The sequence below is a fragment of the Centroberyx gerrardi genome, chromosome 17 (genome assembly GCF_048128805.1).
Source record: "Centroberyx gerrardi isolate f3 chromosome 17, fCenGer3.hap1.cur.20231027, whole genome shotgun sequence".
NCBI lineage: Eukaryota > Metazoa > Chordata > Actinopteri > Beryciformes > Berycidae > Centroberyx > Centroberyx gerrardi.
The window spans coordinates 2,508,432-2,534,842 of NC_136013.1; the positions used below are offsets into that span (position 1 = coordinate 2,508,432).

The 26,411-nt window shown below is 43.9% G+C and overlaps 1 protein-coding gene across 1 annotated transcript in view; it reads left to right on the top strand.

Moving 5' to 3' along the window:
* The window catches only part of kcnh5b (potassium voltage-gated channel, subfamily H (eag-related), member 5b), a 156,784-nt gene that overhangs the window by 101,049 nt on the left and 29,324 nt on the right, over positions 1-26,411 (top strand). Inside the window, exons 10-12 of the mRNA XM_078289483.1 lie at positions 2,746-2,805; positions 5,956-6,148; positions 21,348-21,544. Coding sequence (XP_078145609.1) covers positions 2,746-2,805; positions 5,956-6,148; positions 21,348-21,544 — 450 coding nt within the window. The remainder of the gene's footprint in view (positions 1-2,745; positions 2,806-5,955; positions 6,149-21,347; positions 21,545-26,411) is intronic.

The window sequence follows — 26,411 nt, forward strand, 5'->3', positions numbered from 1 at the left end:
AATTCATTAATTACATGAGATCCCCTGCATAATATTTGTCCTGTGTGAATAAGGCTTTTCTCTTTCTTTATTTCCCATCACACACACACACACACACGCACACACACACACACACACTTGCATACTTACATATTCTGTCCCTCCACTCCCTGTCCATCTCTCATTCATTCACACTTTCCCTTTCACATGCTTGCTCTCTCTCTCTCTCTCTCTCTCTCTCTCTGTCTCTCTCTCTCTCTCCCTCTCTGTCTCTCGCTCTCCCTGTCTCTCTCTCCCTGTCTCTCTCTCTCTCTCCCCCCTCTCTCTCTCCCTCTATCTCTCTCTCCCTGTCTCTCTCCGTCTCTCTCTCTCCCCCCTCTCTCTGTCTCTCTCTCCCTCTCTCTCTCTCCCTGTCTCTCTCTCTCTCTCTCTCTCTCTCTCTCTCTCTCCCTGTCTCTCTCTCTCTCTCCCCCCCTCTCTGTCTCTCTCTCCCTCTCTCTCTCTCTCTCCCTGTCTCTCTCTCTCTCCCTCTCCCATTGCCCCCCCACCCCACCACCAATCCCATTTCCCAAGTTTTTCGTTGAGATAATTATACACTCTCTTGAAGAGACACAGGGCGAGTCGTGTGCCCACCCTCAGTATAAATACCTCGCAGTCAGAGCTGGGGCCAATTAGTGGATATTTTTTGTCACTTTGGGAGCCGTTACACTGTACACAGTCATCTGTTTATGTGAATACACACCCAAAATAAAGAGCACGGGCTCCCAAAAGCATCTTGGTGCTACAAATATCCTTGACTTGAAGTAGAACAAAGACGATTTCTGAAGACTTTTGTGTCGTGTTTTGATGTTTCGGAGTCGTTCAGATAATTTATTCTCTCCCCCACGGTCGATTTGTTCATATTTAACAAGGCAGGATGGTGGAGGACGGCATAATGTTTTGCTTTCCTCACAGTTTTACCTAAATTCTGCAGTTAATTAGGCTGGGTTTCATAATTTGTGTTAATGAGTTAGACAAACCGATTACAATTTACATTTTAGGCAATTTGGCAGACACTCTTATCCAGAGGGACTCATAACGAGGGCAGCCGTAGAATAAGATTCCTAGATCCCCAATATTACACACAACCTGTAAAACCTCCGGTTTCAAGAGCCCTCTGATAGCAGTGGTGGAAAAAGTACTCAAATCCTTTACTTAAGTAAAAGTAGCAATAACATAATGGAAAAATACTTAATAGCAGTAAAATGTACTTAAGGATCAAAAGTAAAAGTCCTCATTGTTTCAGAGTGTTAAATTATTGAAGCATTAACCTGTAAGAACTATTTTAAAGTTGTCGGTCTAACTGCTCCATATACTGTTGGGGAGTTTAAACTCTAACAATGCAGCATGTTTTATGAGCTTATCGTATGTTTTGCATGTAAAACAAAAGTCTCACAAAATGGAAATACTCAAGTAAAGTGCCAGAACCTCAATATTGTACTGAAGTACTTGAGTAAATGTACTTAGTTACTTTCCACCTCTGCCTGATAGTAAGCATCCGCCCTGCTGAAGCATTATTGAGCAAGACACTGAATCAAAATAGAGAATTTCCCTTTTGGGGATCAGTAGAGTGCCACAAAAAGAAAACAGTAAGGGGTGAAAAAGCAATCAAACAGGTAAAATTCCTCCTCACTCCCTTTTATGTAAATCACTTGCCTTGCTGCTACCAGATCTAGGTCAAATACTATTTTTTTTTTTTTTTTTTTTTTTGCTGGAGTGATTCCTCAAACTGGCTGGGTAAACCTGGGCAGAGAGGAGAGAATTAATTAAATGTTCCCCTCTCTCTCTCACCAGCGACTGCAGCAGGCCTATACTGATAGAGCTTTGGCAGAAGTCAGTTTTAGTCCGGCCAGTTTTAAAGACCCTATAGACAACTTTTTTTGCTTTAACTTATCATTATGAAGTAAATGTTGATTGCACAGTGTAATGGCTATAGAATAATGACACCATCTGCATTTAGATTGGTTCCCTATAAGCCTCGCTTTCACTATGCAATTCTGTCTGCCGCCGGGCACGATCTCCCGGGAGAATGAAGGTTCGATTTACGGCACAAAGGAAGTGCGTCATCCATTGCGCAACCAAAAGAGGAATAAGATAGGTTTTCCCCGGTAACTATCGGTAGCGGTAGCATTAGCCATGTTGCTAACGCTACCGCTAGCAGCCAGAAAACGAACCAGGAGCTACAAGGAAGCCAGGACCAGCCAGAAACAAACATCTATGTTTGTTTCTGGCTGGTCCTGGCTTCCTTGCTTGCTAACGCTAGCTAACGCTAACGCTAGCAGCCAGAAACAAACAAATGATCTATTATCCGTTTGATAATCTAAACAAAGAACACGTTTTCTTGCAGTGGCCTTTCTAAAATGAGCAGTGGTGAAAGTTACTATATTGTGTTATGATCAAGGAGTTGATAAGCAGACAGATGGTTTGTTCTGTTGCACGGAGCTTGGCTCTAACGGAAAGCGATCCCGTTGTCTTTGCGATAGCGGCGCAAACAACAATACCACTTGGAAACGCTAGGGGGGGACAACGGGGGGAAAGCTGAAAAGTTGTCTGTATCCACTTTAAGCTTGCTACACTGCTGCTTCACTGTTCACTGCCCCAACCTCAGGAGGACTTGTTTGGAAAATCTGTGGTCATGCAAGAGCGATGCCAGATGGATGAACTTTCATAATGACTGATAATAATAAAATAGAATAAGTCTGATCCACATGTCTGTCTGTCCTCCAGGTCTTGTCCATCTGTCCTAAGGACATGCGGGCCGACATCTGCGTCCACCTCAACAGGAAGGTACGTATGTGTGGTTTCCTTTTCATACACAGAGACGCACTTAATGTCACACAGCACTTAATGTAATAGTCTGTGATTATCCTTACTGAGGATGGCATAAGAAATGGGAAATAAGAAAAGGGAAATGCTTGTGTCTGTGTGTCTTCGGGTCTGATGCAGGCCCTCGATTGTGGATCGAGGTTCTGGACTGTACTTAAAATAACTGAGAAAGGAGAATGGAAGTGATATAACTTTTGTATAACTTTGGGCGGACACAAAAGCCTTTTAACAAACGCATAGACTGTAAAAAAAAGATGGACGTAGTGAGTGTGGCTTCTGAAGGGCCGTTTTGAAGCCTGGAGAATGGGTTTGCAGCCCCGTAATCACCGACCTGTCAATCACTGGACAGGCGACTTGTCAATCACTAGGAAAACAACCCCGTTTTATGTCCATTATATCCTGTTAATGACACAAAAAAAATGAAAATTGCCATAAGGACACACATTAGAAGAAGTGAAATTAGCTACTGAGGCCATAACCTCTTGTGGAAAAAAAAAGAAGTTGGGTTGTGGTCCCATTGACTTCATGGAGTTGGGCGATTTGGATTCTTTTTGGAGCCGGCATCTAGCGGACGTTAGAGGAATTACAGCTGCCGCACTTCAGGATCGGCTTCAAAATTCACCTGAGGTTTTGGCTGCTTGAACAAAACCCCAAAAGTTGTTAATATATCCAGATGGGGTGGACCGGAGATTGGATGCAGCCAGTTTTCCCCCCATGGCTGAATCTCCCTTCCTGAACATTCATCATACTGTATGTTAATCAATTCAGTGCCAGTCCTTGGACCGTGAGGTTAGGTGGGCACTTGGCAGCACTGGACACTATCGATATGGGGATCGAACCAGCAACCCCCCCTTGACTGTTCGGCTTCTCCCCTGACCGGTTGAGTGAGCTGTGGGTCGGCAGGTCGGTTCGGTCGGTGCCCAAAACTTTGGCAGCCCGATACTGCTGAACTGGCAATGAGCAAGGACGTCTTTGGTTGTGTATCATCGATCTGTGTAACAACCTTCTCCAATGTCAGACACTGAAAAGTCACTAATATTTGTCCTAGTACTCACTCACGATCTTCTCCTCTCTCATCTCTTTGGTTTCTTTGGTATAAAGCATCACAGACCGGCCGGGTTGGTAAACAGGAGCGAGCTGTGTGACGTTTACTGACCTCAACTTTCAGGATTTCTGGGTTTTTCAGTCCTTGAATTTCAAACAGTTATCTCTCACTGCCATTTGGGGCTGCCAATGTGTGAAATTGCTTGGTGCAGCTTTAATAGTATATAGTATATTGGTCTCTTCTTGGGCCTCTTGGGCCTTGATGACACATAGTTGAGAGCCACTGCTGCAAAAGAGTATGTATGCCCAGTCAACTTTCCCTGGATAAATAAAGGTTTAAAGGAGAATACTGCCATACTGTCATCTAGAGTTATAGCCCATTCTATCTGTACGTCTAACATTTACTTGTTTTTCATTGTTTTTAAAACATAAACTTTACGGTGACAAACCTAGCTTGAAATTAACTGCTGACCCGGCTAACAAAGACGCCCTAAATAAATAGACATGGATGAGATAATAAAGGCAACATGTTTATTTCCTGGAGGAGACTTTCTTCCATTTCTTCCTGTGGATGTCAGCTGACTGACAGGAAGCAGAGCGGAACGTAACGCAGCGCTGAGATGAAAACACTCGACTCAGCACAAAGGAATAAGGAGAAAAACAGAAAGTTTGACCGAACCAAATGAAGGCTTCATGTTTCCTGTGATGGATTCTCTCGCTCTGTGGAAGTTGTTTTTCATACTGTAAAGAATAAATGACAGAAAATTGCTTCTTCTGAAGGGAGGAAAACGAGCGCTGATATCTCCAACTATGCTGACTGTGTGCAGAAACCAGCACGGAGAATGGAAAGGAGATGGGAATCTAGACCATAGGCATAAACCTAAAAAAACACTGGTGTTATCCTTTAAGAAATATTGTGTATGGATAACAGGGAGCCGAAGCAGAAGAGTTGAGATTCTCCTCTCTCACTACGCAGCATAAGCTTTTAGATGATTTGCACGTTTCTGTTATTTTAGGACCTACAAACTTACAGAAAAGACTTTGTAACGATGGAGAACGACAACGTAGAACGAACCAGCCGGGAGCGTGTCTATGTTCCCTCAGCCCTATCCCAACTTACCTTCTGACAGCCTTGACCGCAAGCTTGCTCTAACCTTAACCACAGTGACCTCATGCCTCAACCCGACCACCTCATCTGCCCTGGAACCACTCAACCCCATGCAACCCTAACCCTAACCTCAACCATATGAGCTCCTTGCCTAAACACTTAGGGCTGAGGGAACATAGGGCTGAGGGAACATAGGGATGAGGGAACATAGGGATGAGGGAACATAGGGCTGAGGGAACATAGGGCTGAGGGAACATAGGGCTGAGGGAACATAGGGATGAGGGAACATAGAGCTGAGGGAACATAGGGATGAGGGAACATAGAGCTGAGGGAACATAGGGATGAGGGAACATAGGGATGAGGGAACATAGGGCTGAGGGAACATAGAGCTGAGGGAACATAGGGATGAGGGAACATAGGGCTGAGGGAACATAGGGCTGAGGGAACATAGGGCTGAGGGAACATAGGGATGAGGGAACATAGGGCTGAGGGAACATAGGGATGACCCTGAACCAGCTTGCTAGCAGCTGATCCTCCAGCAGGTCTACAGTCTCATGGCAGGTTTTCACCTGTTCAGATGCAGTTTGGGACTTCACTAAAGTCTGAGTTCAGCCTCATGAGGAACTGAAGACATTTTTTCACTGTAGCTGTGCAGCTGGAGCTAGCTAGCTACCGGAGCTTGTTCCCTTTGCAGGAGATGGAACATTCCAACTAGCTAAAAGCATGCTGGGTAGTGTAGTTCGGGAGCTAATTTTGTCGTTCATGTAAATAATACTGAATTATTTTTTGTGAAATTAAGCCAAGCAAGATGTGTTGATGCTTCCTACAACATATATCAAAATCAAAGCCATTTGCTTTTTAGGTTGCTTATATGAAGAACCCTCCCATACACTGGCAGAGGATAAATGATGTAAAGTGTGTCTCCCTCTAACGGTCCGTCCCGCTGCTCTCTACCTCAGGTGTTCAACGAGCATCCGGCCTTCCGGCTGGCGAGCGACGGCTGCCTGCGCTCCCTGGCTGTGGAGTTCCAGACGATCCACTGCGCCCCGGGCGACCTGATCTTCCACGCCGGGGAGAGCGTCGACACCCTCTGCTTCGTGGTGTCGGGGTCACTGGAGGTCATCCAGGACGACGAGGTCATCGCCATCTTAGGTACGTGGGTGCGTGCGTCTGCGAGTGAGTGTGTCGAAAAAACAAGAGGCTTAGCACTTTTATTGAAATCATTACATCATTAAAAATGCATGATACACGGCCGAGCTTTATTCAAATCCACAGAACTTTATTTTTAATTCTAGTCAAGATCCCAAGGTTTCAGAAGATGCCAAACATGTCAGGCTGAATTACAGGGAAATGAAGTGCAAGACATCTAGGTTTTTTTTCCATTTGATGTAACGGTGCAGCCATGAAAGATGGCGTCTTTTGTTTGAATATTTTACTGAACATAAGCAGCTGTAGCTTCAATGAAGCGTTGGAACGAGGAGATACAAAATATGGATGAGACGTTGTTATACAGTGTGGAAAATGTTCTTTTAACTTTGAAGCAACTTAAGGGTAAATTTAAGGGGAAAATCATGGTTGCAGTGGGTTAATACAATTTTAGTATGGGTGGCGCCATTGGCAATCAAACCCCTAACCTTGGTACTGTAAGTGGAGCTGTAGGACCTGTGTGTGTGTGTGTGTGTGTGTGTGTGTGTGTGTGTCTGTATCTGGAGAGCTGGAGGTGTGACTCTGTTAAACAGTAACTGCTTGTGACTAAAACGTCCACAGTGACACGACTGATGCGTGGAGACTTGTGAGGAAGAGGAGGAGGAGGAAGAGAAGGAAACAGAGTCTGGCAGGTTGATGGGAAGTTGCGGGAACTTAGGCAGCAAACGCCAAACAACACTGATACATTGGAAATAAAGAATAAAAAAAAATATCGGAGAATAATTTGGTTGTGACTCTGGCAGCGCTGGAGACGACAGCTGCTGAGAGAGAGACATAGAGAAACAGAGAGAGAGAGAGAGAGAGAGAGAAACAGAGAGAGAGAGAGAGAGAGAGAAACATAGAGAGAGAGAGAGAGAGAGAGAAACAGAGAGAGAGAGAGAGAGAGAAACATAGAGAGAGAGAGAGAGAGAGAGAGAGCTAGATAGAGAGAGAGAGAGAGAGATAGAGAAACAGAGAGAGAGAGAGAGACAGAGAGAGAGACATAGAGAAACAGAGAGAGAGAGAGAGAGAGAGAGAAACATAGAGAGAGAGAGAGAGAGAAACAGAGAGAGAGAGAGAGAGAGAAACATAGAGAGAGAGAGAAACAGAGAGAGAGAGAGAGAGAGAGAGCTAGATAGAGAGAGAGAGAGAGAGACAGAGAGAGAGAGAGAGAGAGAGAAACAGAGAGAGAGAGAGGGAGAGATAGAGAGAGAGAGAGAGAGAGAGAGAGAGAGAGAGAGAGAGAGAGACAGAGAAACAGAGAGAGAGAGAGAGAGAGAGGTAACATCAGAATGAACAGAGGAAAGACTTTGACTTTGGATGTTCCTTAATGAAACATCTCACAACAAAACAGAGGAGAAAAATGACGAAAACCACTGAAAATCTCTCCCACACACACACACACACACACACACACACACACACACATCTACACTGCCAGCAGCAAACACAAGAGCAATTGACATTTAACACTAGGAAGTCCAGTGGATTTTGGGGAAGAGAAGGCCAAGCAGCCGTCAATCAAAGGAGTTACCTAACGTCACTGCCGGATAAAAACCTTGTATCTCTTTTTTTAGAAACTAAGAAAACCAGCTTTGTTTTTAAATACATGACAATACATGTTTGACCTTTTCCAAAGGGATTTTGAAGTGCTTCATAAGTGCGAGAGGTTGGAGAATGTTCTGAGGAGCATGTAATCCTTCAGTTGAAGTTCAGTTGAAACATGAAATTCACCCAAAAAAAAATCACCAAATTGGACTCCAAATTATGAGGTTTTCCACATGGCTAACCAAGCAAGCTGCTGCATTTCTGAGTGATTTTGAAAATGTTTTGCACATATTTGAAAGCTGAAATTCTTCAATTCTGTCATTCAAAACAGCGCTTTGCTTTCAAGTGTTAAATACAAACTGTCAGATCCGTATCTCTCATCATACGTGTTGCACTGTGCAGCATTCAAACATTCACACTGTAATATTCACGAAGAGAGGAGGAAAGAGAAAGAAAGAGAGAAAGAAAGAAAGAGTAACAGAGATAATGTGGGAGAAACTGCACTTTATTGAGACAAGCAGATAGCAGCTACAGCAGTGTGTGTGTGTGTGTGTGTGTTGATGCTGATCTCCAGCACCGGTCTCTAGATGAGCAGTGACTGACATCTGCTGTAATAACAAGCGAGCGACGGATTATTACAAAACAGAACAAGTGCAAATCTGCACAGCGGCGTGCGGCTTTGACGCGTAATCGATGTTGTTGAGTTACATCATTTGGTTTGTGTGAAGCAATTTTGAGGTAGAAGCTGTTGAGCTCACACACACACACACACACACACACACACACACACAAACATGCCACAGTCACGTTGGATAAGATGCAGTAACACACTTCACTTACCAACAACAGAACAAGAATCTCTTTCCTTGTGAAATTTAGGAAATTTAGGAAATAGCTAAATATGAACTTCAGAAAGCAAAATCCTACATGAATGTATTCATCTTAGAGCAGCAGATTCATAAAAACATAATAAAAACATTTTAGATAGTCCATACTATCCTTAATAACTCACTGTTGCGTTATTTTCGCTCATTGAACAGTCCCACAATATAGCAAGATAGTGCAGAATAGTGATCTATCAGGGAACTGTCTGTTGTCAGACAGACTGATGACGCTCCGTCTGTCAGATTTCCAGGAAGTTCAACCCAGCTGAACTTTTTTCCGGACGGACGGATTCGTCAGTGTCCGTTCAGCCAATCAGAGGCGTTCCTACGTTTGTTTTGGAAACGGTGGGATGACTGCAGGTTTTCCAGCTCAGCAGTTTCTTATTGAATTTACACTGTAGACTCTGTTTCTTCTTTATGAGCTTTACTTTCCTGTTCTTCTGCCTCGCCGCCATGTTGACGCTGAAAACAAACGGACACAACAGACACAAATCTATTTAGTCAATAATTCTGTCCATTTTCCGATGGATCAGTGTGGGAGCGTCCTGACGACAGCATCCTGGGTTTGAATCTGGCACAGGAGCTTTGTCATCCCTTCTCTCTCTCCCCAGTTATTCCTGTTTCTTTTCACTATAGACTATCAAATAAAGGCAAAAACGCCCCCCAAAAAAGTATATATAGATATATATATATCTATATATACAGTACTGTGCAAAAGTCTTAGGCACCCTAGATTTTTTATATAAATTTTGTCTTAGATGTTTATTTATGTTTTCTGCATTAGTGTGTCAGTAGACTGCTCTTTATAGTACATTTTTTGATATTTAGAAACTTTTCATTTCATTATTTTTGAAAGCATCTTTGCTCGATGGACTTTTTTTGCACGTGCCCAAGACTTTCGCACAGTACCGTATATAAACAAAGTTGAACATGAACATGTGTCAGACAAAGAAAACATTAGCAGTGCCTGGTGGCCGATTCCAGACACCATTCACCAAATCTGACATACATACACACTCTTTAATTTTAAATCCAGTTATAAGCCTCTCAAATATGTGATGTCACATCACTTTGAAAGTTTGCACTAAAATACTGGAAGCTGCAGCAAGGAGTGTGTCAGCTGGCTGCGTTACTTCCTCATCCTCTTCTCCAACAGCAAGCAGAGACATGACTAACTTTCTCATGTCCATTTTTATCTTCTTTGTTTCTTCAGGTTAACTAGCTAACACTAATTAGACAGCTGGCAAGTCGTCAAACTTTGTGTTGCATAGCAACCAGAATGATGTAACGCTCTTTGTGCCCTCTGAGCTCCTACTGTCTCTGTAACCAGCAAGAACAAAGCTCCTGTCTGATCACAGTCTGAGGGAGGAGTGGAGGAGAGGAGGAGGAGAGAAGGTAGGAGGAGAGAAGCAGAAGAGGGAGAGGAGGAATGGAGGGAGAGAGGAAGAGGGATTTCAGGTGGAAAAGGGTAAAAAAAGGGGAGTAGATAAGGGAGAAGGAGAGGAGAAGAAGAGATGGTGGTGAGATGGAGAGGAGAGAGGGAGGAGAGAAGGAGAAGAGGGTTGAAGGATGGAGGGAGGGAGTGAAGGAATAGGAGAGAGGGAGACAAGGAGGGAGGATGTAAGGAGAGGAAGCGACAGAGGAAAGGAGGAGTCGCACTGAGGGAGAGAGAAAGAAAGGATGATGGAGGAAAAAGTGACAGGATGGAGGGAGAGCAAGACAGGGGGTTTGCATGTGTGTGTGTGTGTGTGTGTGTGTGTGTGTGTGTGTGTGTGTGTGTGTGTAAAAAGTTTCCCTCAGCCTGACAGCCGTCCGTTCTCAGCCAGCTCTCTGTTTTTCAAACTGCTGGAGAAAAGGAAAGAGAGATTTGCCAGCAGCAGAACTCATGTTGGGAAACAGACAGAGAGACACACACTGATGATTATGTGTTATAGTGTAACATAATGTTTTCAAGCCAAATAATAAATCATCTTAATATGGTTAGTGTGCAGCTTTGGGAACTATTCATGCCGATATCATGCCAATAAAGTAATTTAATTGAAATTGTGAGGGAAAAGGGGAGTTAGTGGGGGATTATGTTGGAAGGAAAGGAGGATGGGGGTTGACTGTGTGTGTGTGTGTGTGTGTGTGTGTGTGTGTGTGTGTTTATATCTTCACAGCATGAAAAAGAGGCGCATCATTCTGAAAAGCGCTTCCCAGCATCCCAGATCTTGTGTGTGTGTGTGTGTGTGTGTGTGTGTGCGTGTGTGTGTGTGTGTGTGGTCCCACAAGGCTAGGTGCATTGTCCATTAGTTTCCAGAAGGTTTCCCCCTCGATCAGATTGATTAAGTTGAAGCTCTGAGTGGTAGATGAGACGAAATATCCACCATTTGAAGAAGAAAAAAAAAGTGATACCGCCCTCTCAGAAAATGAACGATGAGCCCAGAATTAAAACTAAATATGTCTCTTTTTCAAAGGCTAGCTGGTAATTTAAGTGCTTGGCTGCCGAATGACGACATCATCACAAATTGGATCCCTGGTATTAAAGAGATATTCAGTGATGAACTTCAAGTAGTGATTTTTTCCCACAGTGATTTGCAGTAAAGTTCTGTGGAGAGTCAGATATCAGCGGTTAGATACTTCTACAGTGTATTGCATTGGGACAATGGGCGGCTTTCATCTGTTTTGTTATTGATGTGTATATCAATAGTTGGGCAAGTTGTCTGGGTGTCTGTTCTTTTTCAAACATTTCTACTCTGGAATCTGCCAAACTCACAAAATATTGAAGTTGAAGTCACAGGTAGACGGCCAACCTGAGCAAAAACACAGTCGACGTAATCCTTGAGCTCCTCTTTTTATATTTAGCCTCCATCTTTGTTACTCAGCCTCATTGCTGTGGTGTTTAAATTATTTTTAGAAGTAATAATATAACCATGTGTTACTTTATTTAGCATCACTCCACAAAGGTGGGGGTCCCAACTTCCATTCCAGCAGTTTTCTAATGGAAGTGAGAATGTGAGAGCGAGACAGTAAAATGTTGATATGAATATGAAGGCCAGATAACATTATAGTCCACGAAAGTAGAACGATGACTAAAGAAAACACGCTACATATGGGAGAAAATAAATAATAATAAAAAGGATTGGGAACCACTTGTGTGTGTGTGTGCACAAGTGTTTGAGAGTGTGTGTGTTCATTAGAAGCATTTTGAATCAGAATCATTTTGCCAAACACACACATTTTCTTAAATTTTCCCTCTCTCTGTAACACACACACACACACACACACACACACACACACACACAGGCGCTGTGGCTGACAGCAGAGCGCAGCAGGGGATGGATGGAAGGAGGGAGGGGAGAAGGAGAAGAGGGAGGAGGGAGTTTTTTGGATTTTCACCTGCACAAACTGTAGATTTTCTCATTCCCAACTAAATTAAAGTAAGAGTGGGATTGTGGGAGAGGAAGATGGAAGGAGAGAGGGAACGGAAGAGGAGTGAGAGGAGGACAGATAGAGAGGAGAATAGAAGAAGAGGAAGAGGGACGGAGAGATATTTGGGGACTTTTTTCATCTCACCTGCAAAAACTGTCAATTTTTCTGTTTCCTAACTAAACTAAGAGTGGAATTGTACAAGAGGAGGAGAAGGGAAAAAAAGAAGAGGAGGAGAAGATGGAGGGGGAGGAAGATGGAGGGAGAGGAGGATGGAGCCGGACGAGGTGGGATAGAGGGAGGGAGGGGAGAATGGAGGGTGGAGTGGATTGAGGGAGAAGAGGGAGAGAAAAGGAGGATGGAGGTGGAGTAGAAATAGAGGAGGGAGAAAAGGAGAAGAAGAGGAGGATGGACGGAGAAGAGGAAGATGGAGGGAGAGGAGGAAGATGGAAGGAGAGGAAGAGGATGGAGGGACAGGAAGAGGATGAAGGGAAAGGAAGAGGATGGAGGGAGAGGAAGAGGATGGAGGGAAAGGAAGAGGATGGATGGAGAGGAAGAGGATGGAGGAAGAAGATGGAGGGAGAGGAAGAGGATGGACGGATAGGAAGAGGATGGATAGAGAGGAAGAGGATGGATCGAGAAGAAGAGGATGATAGAGAGGAAAAGGATGGATGGAGAAGAAGAGGATGGATAGAGAGGAAGAGGATGGATGGAGAGGAAGAGGATGGAGGGAAAGGAAGAGGATGGATGGAGAGGAAGAGGATGGAGGAAGAGGATGGAGGGAGAGGAAGAGGATGGACAGATAGGAAGAGGATGGAGGGAGAAGAAGAGGATGGATGGAGAGGAAGAGGATGGATGGAGAAGAAGAGGATGGATAGAGAGGAAGAGGATGGAGGGAGAAGAAGAGGATGGATGGAGAAGAAGAGGATGGATAGAGAGGAAGAGGATGGATGAGAGGAAGAGGATGGATGGAGAAGAAGAGGATGGATGGAGAAGAGGATGGATGGAGAGGAAGAGGATGGATAGAGAGGAAGAGGATGGATGGAGAAGAAGAGGATGGATGGAGAGGAAGAGGATGGATAGAGAGGAAGAGGATGGATGGAGAGGAAGAGGATGGATAGAGAGGAAGAGGATGGAGGGAGTGTGTGCTGGTTGCAGGTTTTAAAGCCTCTGATTTCCCTCAGGCTGAGGAGTGAGGCGGCTCCCCCAGCCTGTAACACACAGTCTCATTAGTTTCCAATGGCAGCACGGGGGGCACAACAGACACACACACACACACACACACACACACACACACACACACACACACACGCTTGCTCACACACACACTTGCTCACACGTGAACACACACACGCTGAAGTGAAGGCACACCTACGAATGCCGATGTGTTATATTATGGTTCTTTAATGTTTCCACGAACTGGCTGTGAAAACAAATTCCCTCTTGGGGGATAATAAAGTATCTGCCTGTCTACACACACACACACACACACACACACACACACACACACACACACACACACACACATGCACAGATGATCAAACACATGCACATGAACACACAAATACACACACACACTGCTTTTCCCACTGTAACAAGGCAGTCTTTTGGCAGTTCCAGTAAATACACAAGTAATAACCTCTCATCCAGTCAGACGCAGATTTCCCATCATCCACCAGGCTTACTGTCGCCCAGGTCCTAATTGGTCCTAGTCAGTAATGAGGATATGGGCTTTGTCTTGATTACAGCACCCCGAATTTGGAGGCTTGGAAAGGTCTAGAAATCAAAAAGGTCTAGGAATCTCAATGAAAAGGTCTAGGAACCGCAATGCTGCAATGTTGCAGCAATAGCCGCATTAGTAGTGCAGCAGCCATTGCAGTGAATAGGCATACTGTAACACAAAAATAGTGTCTATCAAAAGAGCAGATCCTTTGCTGGACCTTCTGACAGCTGAAAAAAAAACCAACTGGATTTTCTGAAAAATTCCTCATGTGGACAGAGCAAGAGTTCTAGAAACTCTCAATGCAGTGGTAGTTGCATTAGCACTGCAGCAGATTGCAGCCTGGTAGAAGTGAACAGACATACTATAATGCAAAACTAGCGTCTATCAAAAGAGTGGCTACCGGATCATTTGTTGGACCTTCTGACGGCTGAAACAAAACTAGACAAAACTATTTCCTGAAAAATTCCTCTTGGGGACAGAGCAAGAGTTCTAGAAACTCTCAATGCTGCAACGTTGCAGTGGTAGCCGCATTAGTACTGCGGATTGCAGCCTGGTAAAACTGAATAGGCATATACTGTAATTTCAAAACTAGCATCTATCAAAAGAATGGCTCATCTGTTCTTCTGACGGCTAAAAAAGACACTTTATTTTCTGAAAAATTCCTCTTGGGGACAGAGCAAGAGTTCTAGAAACCCTCAATGCTGCAGTGGTAGCCGCATTAGCACTGCAGCAGATTGCAGCCTGGTAGAACTGAACAGACATACTATAATGCAAAACTAGCGTCTATTAAAAGAGCGGCTACCAGATCATTTGTTGGACCTTCTGACGGCTGAAACAAAACTAGACAAAACTATTTTCTGAAAAATTCCTCTTGGGGACAGAGCAAGAGTTCTAGAAACTCTCAATGCTGCAACGTTGCAGTGGTAGTTGCATTAGCACTGCAGCAGATTGCAGCCTGATAGAAGTGAACAGACATACTGTAACGCAAAACTAGCGTCTATCAAAAGAGCGGCTACCAGATCGTTTGGTACTCCTTCTGACTGCTCTGTTGGCACTGACAGAACAGATAGATAGATAGATAGATAGATAGATAGATAGATAGAAGACCACACATCACCAGCCTCTTAGCCCGCATTATCTATTGATGATTTCTGCTCTGTTCAAGCTCAGAAAAAATCTCTCTCCTTTTTTTTTTTTGTTTTGCCGAAATGATGAGCTGATTAATTTCTTAATCCATTATTCATGCCTGGTTATGAGAAGGGGATTTTAGTCAGGCCTTCTATTCACACAGCAATATGTTCTGGCCCAGTGAGCAATACGTCTGCAGTGAGCAGGAGGGGATGAGCAACGCAGGCTGCCTCCAACCACATTTGAGCCCGGCTGCATTACAAGATCCAGTAATAAGACTCAGTGTGAGGTTGTTTTGATGTGGAGTAGATTAGAAGAGGAATATATTAGAGTGTAGGTTAAAGGGACGATGATGAAAGGAGAACTGCAATAGAAATATTGTTGAAATATTTTTTCCGGCCGAGTTCTTTTTAATGAGTTTTGTTCCGAAATGAGATATCTGCCATTGAAAACGGTGACACCTACACCTAATACAAAGTACCTTGACAACATTATATCACTTTGATTGACTTTGGTTATTTATGAGGATGGGATGATAAACTCACTTTTATGCCTTACAGGTTGAAAAACAGAAAACAGAAAATCTGCAGACTGGCACAGCGAGTTTTCACGGTTATCACCATGATGACCATTGATCCGCTGGACAGAAAGTGTATAGAGTCTGGATCTACTACTATACTTTCACTGCTATTCTCAGTGTTACTACTGCTGGTACTATTACTACTGCTACAACAGCTACTAGAGTGAAGGGCTCTTTCTCAACATCTGTTCCTGTGCGTTCTTGTGTGCTCCATGACGCGTTTTATGTAAGATCTAACCACCGAAGCACGATTCCAAAACAAAAGAGGACATATAGAGATCCCGGTAGTTTCCTTGCCAGCTGAGGACGCATCAGATGGTGACTTGACCAACGAGAACGAATAGGAAGCCCCTAAAATTCATTGTGAGAATGACGCATCGCATCCGAGCAGCGCTGTCGTCTACAGTACAGCGGCTGTTGAAACAGCTGGGAAAATTAACAGCTGTGTGTCTTAATTGCGCGAGACATGGAGCCCACAGTCCGTCTAAAACTGCTGACTTTCATGAGAAGATCGTTCTCTCCAACACAACTTGGAGAGAACTTGGAATTCTTGGATTTGATAATCAGCTCTGCAGTGTCTTCTGGGAAAGAGAGAGATTACGGTGCTTATAAGCAGGCTGGAGCAGGTGTGGCATATCAGCAATCAGTCTAGCTGCATCGGACATCTTCACTCCGCCTGCAGGTTGGAGGACTGACAGACGTATTAGCAGATAGGGACATTAACAGAGGTGGATATCAGTGTCACAGCAGCAGCATAACTATCTCCACCCACTCCATTGGCAGGATAATGGCTTGACAGGGTCACAGCAGCGGTGCACCTGCTGTCAGTGCTCTAGCTGTAAGTGTAACCCTGCTATTGGACCATCGTCTGGCTAGCTGCATTGCAAGATAAAGCAATAAGAAGCTACACATTTGCCCACAGGCAATTTTTGCTGCTGATGGGGATACATGCTACAGCAGCGTTCAGTATCACCACCCCATTTGTCAGGATATTAGCCATGATTCGATTCTAATGTAGACAGAAATTTCTCCAACCAAGTTCATTTAAAAGTAATCTAGTCACATGATGAGAAATGCACATCTGAGTCAGACTTAAATCGGCAAGTACAATAAATATGCAGGAATCCGTCTTGTTGGCGTTGATGCAGAGACTTCAGCAACGAAGAGTGCGATCACGCCTTGAGTTCATTTTCTTTGGTCTGAACCAGAGTGGTAAAGTTGACTTTCTTGCATTTTTGTATTTGGTTCGTTTAGGTTCATGCTGGACTCACAAGTAGCTCCTTTATTGGACAGAGTTTTGGTCACCTGTCATCCTGCCAGGTTAGAGATTTTGGTGTCAAAACAAATCTGATTCCATTCCCTGTAACTTGAGCTAAGCATGATGGACTTGTTTGCGCTCTTGGCCTTAATTGACCCTCTCTGGTGTTCATACCAGTTAAGAACACATGAAGAAACAGATAAATATGAGCATCAGTCCAGACTGCGATTTGCCCTAATTTTGTTCTGCTCAGCTTTCCAAGCATGAGGAACTGCTGGCTATCAGATCCAACATCTGTCTCTTTATACCCATTAAAGCTTTGTGTTTTGGTTGGTTTCCTGTAGTTGGTTCAGATTACCTTCTCACTCCTAACAAACTGCACCACAGTTCTCGTTAGAGGACTGAGACTCACATTTTCATCTTCGTCTCAGTGACAAACAAACCAAACTAAAGGAGGAAACGCCCCAGAGTTTGCACAAATCACTCCAAACATGCTTGGTGTGAACATGTACTAAGATAATAAGAGAGTACATATTGACACATGGTACAAGAACCTCTCAGGACCTCACATACAGTGCAAAAGAACAGAGTAAAACATTTTATGGACAGTAGACCGCATATCGCAACATACACTGAATGTAGAAAATATTAGGAACATCTTCCTGATATTGAGTTGCAGCCCCTTTTGCACAATCCACACCTCAGTTGTCTCAAAGCTTCAAAATCCTTCTCCGAGTCGTCTGCTTCTCTTTATCTTCATCTCCTCCTTTGTGATTGGTAGAGATTTAACAAGGGAAATCAATCAACAGGATTCACCTCATTAGTGTACTTCATGAAAAAGAGTAAGCACCCCTAATATTTTGTACATTCAGTACGTTGCTGTCAGGTGAAAACTCGTCTCCGAAATGTCAACTTTTAAGGAACTAAGAACAGCCTTGTTTTAGCTTGATCACAATGCATTTTGGACTTTATCATGTGGATTTTCTTTTGCTTTCATAAGCCCAAGAGGTCGGAGAATTGCCTCAACCCTCTGAAGGAGCATGCAATCCTTCAGTTACATGGTTTTCACAGGCCAGCAGCGGTACTGTACATCAAAAGACTCTGTGAGCATTCAGGCAGAATGATATAAGGTATGGTTGCAGCTGTAGGTGAGTTCCCAGCAGCGTTGCTACTCGCGGTGATGGGGTCACGGCACCGATGTACCCATCCCCACCCACCCGATTGTGATTTTTAACCCCCGCCGTAGGAGTCACAGTCACCCGGTTGACTGTGTCCACATCCAGGCGGCTAATTGGCGAGGAGCTGCAGGTCTCCGGGGAGCTCATTCCAGACGAGACGAGGCCGGCTGCCTGAGCCGCTGTTGGATGTTCGGAGAGAAAGGGGGCCCTCGGGGGCGCAGAGGCGGGACTGTCGAGATGAGATCCACTCACTCACACACACACAAGCTCTATATACTGTATATACACACACACACACACACGCTGGCGTCGTTTTGTGATGGTATGTTCAGGTTCTTTCCGTCTATTACCCGGGGTGTTGTGACAGCCGGGGGAAGGTGTGACTGGTTTTCGTCAGGTCTTATCCAGGTCAGCTGTCACAGAAATGCTGAGCTGATGGTTTTGGCAGGTTTGACACAGATTTGAGTCCTGATTAGGCCGGTTTTTACATTTTTTATTTTTTTCAAGCTTTGTACAGTCAGGAGGCAATTTGATAGCTAAGGGGGATGGAAACCTAGAAGCATTATTTTATTGCAGAATCGATAGTTATTAATAAAAGTTTGTATAACATGTAATTATTGTACTTTTAGTTATTATTGTTAGTTTAAAATTGATATATTGCTTTGTAATGTTGATTTTAAATAGTAAAAGTAATAATAGAGTTTTTCTTGCAGTCTATAAATCCTTTTTGTGAATATAGTTCACTATTACTGTATGAAATGTCTCATCAGTCTTAACTAATGTTTGATTGGTTCATTTTCTCATAACACTTTGCAGCTTTACAGATTTGCTGCTGCTACTGCCACTGATGATGATGATGATGATGATGATGATGATGATGATGATTCTTATGACAAAAACCCGGTGTTGCCCGGGAGACCCTTGCGAGTGTAAATACAGTCTTGGTTGCAGCGCGGTCATCTGCTATGTGATTAGCATTGGGAATTTATGCTGGCAGTTGATAAATCAAGTGTCCAGGTGGCTGCAGTTGGTTTGAAACCAGTGAGGGAAATCAGTTCAATTTGAAGGGGGGTCAGTTTTTGGAAGCTCAACAAAATTTAATGTATTTTTCCTGGAAATAAACTACTTGAACTGCTCTTTTAATTGTATCTACCCCAGATGGTGTGAATGTTTTACACTTGAGTAAAATCTTTCAGTACTTTCTTTTCAAATCTCCTTTTTAATATATGTTGCTATTCTTGTTTTTTGCAAAACACTTTGTAGACTTGCTTTTAGAAGGGTCATAAGTATGCTATCTAGATAAAATTCTTCTTCTTCTTCTTCTTCTTCTTCTTCTTCGTCTACTTCTTCTTCTTCTTCTGATTATTACTCTCTCCACGTCTGATCAGCTCTCTCACTGGTTAAACTGGCTTCCATGATGTTCCTTGAGGCATGATGCAGCATATTGCAAAATGCCTTGAGCGATTTAAAGTAATAATACACTTATTTTCATTAGAATAAAAGCCCATTTTGCTACTCTCTATCTCTGATTGATAGTGATTCAACCTATATCCAGTTCATGAAGCTTTTCCACTGTCTCTTCTAAACAGCCGGTGTCTGGTAGCTCTTTCCTTTCTCTGCTGCACAGGAAGTGATGCGTTTTACGTTTCCGGTTTGTTTGGAATCAACAGAAGAAGAAGAACTGGGTAGTTAGCATGAGCAGCGATAGCCACCATGGCTGAACAGACAAAGAAAAGAGAAACTCAAACTGCAGCAACAGAAAATCCAAGCTCCGCCCCCACACTGTTTGATTGACAGGTGATCTGTGGGAAGAGCAGTGCAGAAACACCACAGTGATGAGGCTGCGCAGCAAAGATGGAGACAGAGTAAAAAACAAGTATCTCCCAGACAACCACTTTAAATGTCAAATGGGGTTCGTGATGACAGTTCAGGAGGAGACATTTTCATATTCTCCTGGTCTGTTTTCCTCACAGTCGTTTGCAGTTTGACGGACAGCTCTCCGAAAACTGTGTCCATGGCATCATCTGCGTACCTCTCCAAATCTTCAAATTTTGCTTACCACCTCCTCCCTATTTCCTCCCAAACTTATATCACCGTGACCTCCTCATTTTGTCTCTCTGTTATATCACCATCGCCTCCACATTCTCCTCTATATGTTATGTTAGCTCAGTCCTTGATTCACATCCGAGGCCTGACTTCACTCCGTTGTTTCAGTCCCGAACTTTTCCACAAGCCATCCCCCCTCTCTCTATCCCCGGCACATCTTCTCCCTTTCATTCCAGTCAGATTATGTCGGATCTCACATGAGTGAAGCGGCTGTATCTGTACCTGTTACACGCTGCTGTGTTCCAGCCTGTGATTGTACATGGGGAAATCAGCAGCTCCGGTTGCTAAGGACTTGGCCAGGTAAAACCGTTGCTAGGGAAAGAAAACCGCAGGTCTCCAAGATATCAGAGAGGAAATGCGTGGTTTATGCAGAGGAATTAGACCTAATGTTGTACAGTCAGTGTAGGCCTATACTCTTCATCATCGCTATCCTGTAATTAATTAATTTCTCATTAACTCCCTTTCCCTGTTCCTGTTGGGGATTTCCTCCCAAAACCTTCATTTGTCCATTCTTGTGACTTGTTACATAAATGTTACTTGAAATTTGTCGCTTAACAGTTAGAAAAATATAGGTGATTACATCTTCAAAAATATATTTCGTAGACAGGATTTCAACATTTTTTATTTATCTTTTATGAGCTTGAAAATCTTTTATGAGAGGATTCAATTCTCGACAGCTACAGATTTCAGAAGCATTGTAAAAGTGCCAATATTAGCCATAATTCATGTCAGACAAGGTTGTGATTTGTGTACAAAAAGTCCTACCCTTTGGCAGATATGTATTTCTATTATATATTCAACTGGCATCTGCAAACTGCACAGTCCTCTGTCCTAAATGTCTTCTTCTTACTGGCTGGTTGGGGTGGAGATGGTGAAAAGAAAAAACTTTTGACCACACCTGAAATTAATTTGGGGAATTAAGGCGAAGCTACAGCATCTCAGTGTGGATGGGACGCTCTTCTCTGCTGCAGCTGCTCTGCATGATTTAGGCTGAATAAAAACCTTGCCTAGTGTAGCTTTGAACTGGAATGTGTAAGTACTGTGCAGGTTTAATGGAGTTACATTAACGTTGCATTAACGTTCGCTAGCTCAAGTAGCCTACTTTTTGCAAAACTGTCACCTCCTTTATTGCAATATCTATATTCTGGCAGCTGACTTGTTTCTGGGATTAAACTTAAAAGGGCTGTAATCGAGTCATAAAACGACTTTCCTTTATGAGTTTTACTTTATTTCAGCAGTAATTTCTTGAAGTTGGTCTCAAACCGTGGATACCTGATTCATCCAAACTCCTGTTCCTCTCTTCGCTCCTTCCAAACTTCTCTAACTTCTCCTCCTCTCTGCTGTTCTCCTCAGGTAAAGGCGACGTGTTCGGCGACGTGTTCTGGAAAGAAACCACCCTGGCACACGCGTGTGCGAACGTGCGAGCGCTGACCTACTGCGACCTGCACGTCATCAAGAGGGAAGCCTTGCTCAAGGTGCTGGAGTTTTACACGGCCTTCGCCAACTCCTTTTCCCGCAACCTCATCCTCACCTGCAACCTACGCAAGCGGGTAAGACATCCTGATATACACAGTTCTGCACAACAAGGTGAAGGACACACACACACACACCTACACACAGTCACGAACACACACCTACACACACACACAGACCTAAAAGTAGGTACACATGTATGCCTCACATGCACAAGGACACACATTAAAACACAGACCTGCGCACATTCACACACACACACACACACACACACACACACACACACACACACACACACACACACACACACACACACAGGTTTGCATTGCCACACTTGGAGGACATTCATTAATTGAATTCATCCCCTAATTCCTAATCCATAACTTCACCCTCTCTGCTACTACCTAACCTTAAAGGGACAGTTCACCCAAAAATTTAAATGAGGTCATTATCTACTCATCCTCATGCCAGTACAAGGTTGGATGAGTTGGATGTTTTTTCTTCATACAATTTAGCAGGAGTCCACCAGTTTCTCCAAATTTCTCCATACAGCTGCAACATAATCCAAGTTTTCTGAAGCCTTCCGATCGCTCTGTGAGTGGAAAAAAAAACAATTTTATCAATTATTTAATGCAAATCAAGTCTTCCTCCACTGTATTCAGCTTCCATGTTCCCAAACCTTGCAAAATCATGCGGCCATGGAAGTCACAGAAGGTTTGGGGATGATGTAGATAATGCCCGAATTGTAGTTTTTGGCTGAGTAGATAATGACCGAATTAAAATTTTTGGGTGAACTATCCCTTTAACCCTAAACCCAAGTGCTCACCCTAAATTAAACCCTTAAAAGAGGTGAGGAGCAGCAAGATTTCCTCACTTTGGAGGGTTTTCCTGGTCTTTCTATCACTGTGAGGACATTTGGTCCTCATAAGTATAGTAGCACAAGCAAAACACACACACACACACACACACACGCACAGTTACCCAGGCGGACCACCTGACCTGGCACCAGTTCAGTTTCTCTCCTTCCGTCACACTTCCTTTCTTCTTCTTCTGCATTTCTCTCATAACAAGGCTGTTGTTGTTTACTTGTCCTCCAGTTGATTATCATACTCTCTCTCTCTCTCTCTCTCTCTGCTCAATAGGTTTTCTCCTCCGTGTGTCTTGAACACAATGAATTATACATATGAAACCCATAGCCTCATTATGTCCTGTGCCCTTTTGGCGCTTTTCATTGGCGTCCTGGCAGGCAGTCTGTCCTCTCGCAGTGGGAGCAGTGCTCATTCTCTGCTGTGTGTGTGTGTGTGTGTGTGAGAGTGTGTGAGTGTGCATGCAAGTAAGCTTATAGATGCCTTTATCCCTCTGTTATAGATGTGTTTATCCAAAGACGCATGACTAATTCTTGGTCTGTATGTGTGTGTAGCCATGTATGTATCTGGATATGTGTGTATGTGTGAGCATGGACATGGGTTAACATGTAGAATCTCAATGTGTGTGTGCGTGTGAGAGAGAGAGAGAGATAGAGAGAGAGAGAGAGAGAGAGAGAGAGAGAGTCTATTTGTCTTTAAGAGATGGAGGTAAAGATGCATTGATGTATGGGTAAGGAGGAGAATCTTACTGTGTGTGTGTGTATGTGTGTGAAAGAGAGAGAGAAAGGGAGACAGAGAGAGAGAGAGTCTATTTGTCTTTAAGAGATGGAGGGAAAGATGCGTAGAAGCATGGGTAAGGAGGAAAACCTCACTGTGTGTGTGTGTGAAAGATAGAGAGAGAGGGAGAGAGGGAGATGAGAGAGAGAGAGAGAGAGAGCATCTATTTGTCTTTAAGAGATAGAGGGAAAGATACGTAAAAGAATGGGTAAGGAGGATAATCTCACTGTGTGTGTGTGTGTGTGTGTGTGTGTGTGTGTGTGAAAGAGAGAGAGAGGGAGACGGAGAGAGAGAGAGAGTCTATTTGTCTTTAAGAGATGGAGGGAAAGATGCATAGAAGCATGGGTAAGGAGGATAATCTCACTGTGTGTGTGTGTGTGTGTGTGTGTGTGTGTCCACTCCCAGACATGTGCATACATAATGTGTGAGACAGTGCGGTTGAGAGTGGGCATCGATTTGACCCCGCCTCTGCGACCCTTAATCCGGTTAGTAACAGTGGCTATTTGTTGAAATAAAACACACAGATATTGATCGCTGCCGCCCAAAGGAAATTATCTGCATACAGGCTGCACATTTCTATCCATGTCTGCAGGAGTGATGGCTGTGTATCGATCCATCCATCCATCCATCCATCCATCCATCCATCCATCCATCCATCCATCCTTTCACTCTCCATATGCTGTAGAGCTGCAGTCTGGCCTCAGGCTTTGTCTACACTAATGCGGGTTTTCATGTCCAAAGTTTTCCGTCCACAGTAGAGTTTTCTAAAAGTCTCCTGTCCACAGTGAACTGCCAAAAAAACGCATAATTTCGTCCACTGGCATGCGCGGGACACTTGGCCCGGACGCTCTACACCATTTCCACCCAGCAGCAGCTTTCTGCCGCCTTTCCATTTTTTTAAAAGGTTGTTGTTTACAGATCGATCGTGAAAAACAAAGTCTGTTAGCAAGTTACGTTTCTGGAAAAAATGCCTAAATCAAAAAGGCAGAAAGTGTCACGGTTGAGTCGTTCTTTTCTAAGTTTGGGGCGGCTCTCCAGACACCGCCAGCGTTCCTTGAGGCGTTGAAACAGCCGATACAGCCTGGACGGATCACATGACGGTGACACGCCTGAGATCACATGACAACCACACGTCAGCGTTTTCCCCCGTCAAAATCGGCGTTTTCAGATGTATCTACTTGGGGAAAGCTCCGTTTCCAGTGGTGGAAAACGCCGTCTGAGTGTGTATGGAAGGCCAGAACGGAGAAATAAAGATTGACTAGACCGGAGTCAGGCCTGGTCTTGTCTCTTGTCTCTTGTCTCTGCCCCCGCTTGATGTTGATCTTCTTCATATATATATTTTAGATTGTGGACTCGCCGAGCTGCACGCCAGTTCTCTGTATTGACTCTGAAGCCGCCTCAGGCACCGTCTCACTTTAGCGGTCCCAAGCGGCAGCAAGAGAGATAACTGTTGTTGAATTGTTTAAAGTTTGAAAAAGTTCATTACTAAGAAATCAATGTAACCCTGATGTCAGTAAAGTGTCAGGAGCCGTGCCGCCGACCTGACCCGCTCTGTCAGACTGAGCCACCGAGCCACCGAGCCACCGAGCCACCGAGCCACCTCTCAGACCCGCTGGCCACTTTATTTCTCAAAAGCGACTAGCGACAAATTGAAAAATGTTAATGTGTTGACTCCTCAGGCATCTGACGGCAAATTGGTCCGCCTGATACTGATGCACATATATTTGCACTGCTTGCTTGTCTAATCCAGAGGTCTGATCTGATGCTTCCCCCTCCCTCCCTCCCTCCCTCCCTCCATTCCTCCGGTAAGAGCAGGATGGGGACAGCAAATATATTCATATGCAGATTGCCATATGACGTCATCCAGTGACTTCTCCCAACTTTATGAGCAGCCGAATAGCTATTTTCTTGGAAGAGAGATACAACAACACTGGCAACGCTGCTCCTCGGACTTAAATCTCTTCTTCACCGTGGCTGGCAGGGGTTGGGAGTGGTGAAATAAAATCTTTTGGCAGCAGGTTGGCAGCCATCTTTGATGAGTCCAGCTCTCTCTGGACGGAGCGCTCGCTCGCTCGCTCGCTTGCTGTTTAGGAAAAAAAGTTTTGTGTTTCATTCTTAAGTTTTGATTCTTGTGTGTTCAAACCCAACACCAGAATTTCATTTGGGTAAATTGAGCGAATTGTCTCAGTCAGGAAGGATGCAAGGCTCTTTTCTGTTGCCGCCCCACTTTGCTCATTTGGGCTGATTATACAGGTGCATTTTACATACAAATCTGCTTAGTGCAGCTTCAAAATAAGTTTAAAATAAAAAAAAAACGACCTTTGTTTTCAATGCGGTTTCTCTCCTTTCGTGAATCAACCGCTCCGCTTGTTTCAAAACAATACGGCTTGATTCAAAAGCGTTCTTTGGGCTGCGTTTGAAACAAGTGAAATAATCTCACCTCTTTCTCTCTTGGCTTTAGATGAACTGAACACAAGACTGAATTAAGACTTTGCTGTGTGCAGCAGGAATATAACATGCACTGCAGAAAATGTCATTTAGTCTCATATTCAGTCTTTAAATCTTCTTTTTCTTAAACCAAGAGAAACGTTCTGCCAGTGAGGAGAGATAACTCCACTTGTTTCCAATGCAGCTTCACTTGTTTCAGGAGTTTTCTAGAAATGAGTCAGTGTGTTGAAACCAGTCAGAATAAGACAGATCACTGCACTGCTGTCAAGAAAATGACTCTTGATTCTCCTAAACTCTTGAAAGAAGTTGATTTGCGTTGGAAACAAGTTGAATGGTTTCATCCTGTTGGCAGATTTTTACACTTCCTTTAAGAAAATTAGGATTTTAGGACTCAATAATAGACTAAATGACTTGTTAAGGTGGAGATTTTTTGCAGTGTGTTGGTTGGTGCAGACAAAAACCATCCTGATCACGTGACCTCACATTCTGTTTCGCTCCACGGATCAGTCTGGACTTCCCGCCGCCCACCATTGATTTCAGTGGGCGGGAGTACTTGCCTTGACAGACGAACTCCTTCAGCCAATCAGCTAATCCGAATTCAAATCCAGTCCAGAAGAACGGCGAAAACGTCTTTTCCGCCGAGAAACTCCGCTAGTGCGTACTCTTGTTGTTGTTTAATTGTTGTTATTGAGTCTATTTGACTGATTGGCCCGGTTACGTCATCAACTACGACGCAGTCCCTGATTGGCCCGGTTACGTCATCAACTACGACGCAGTCCCTGATTGGCCCGGTTACATTGTAATTTCAGGAAATGGATGTGGGCGGCTGGAAGTCCAGACTGATCCGTGGAGA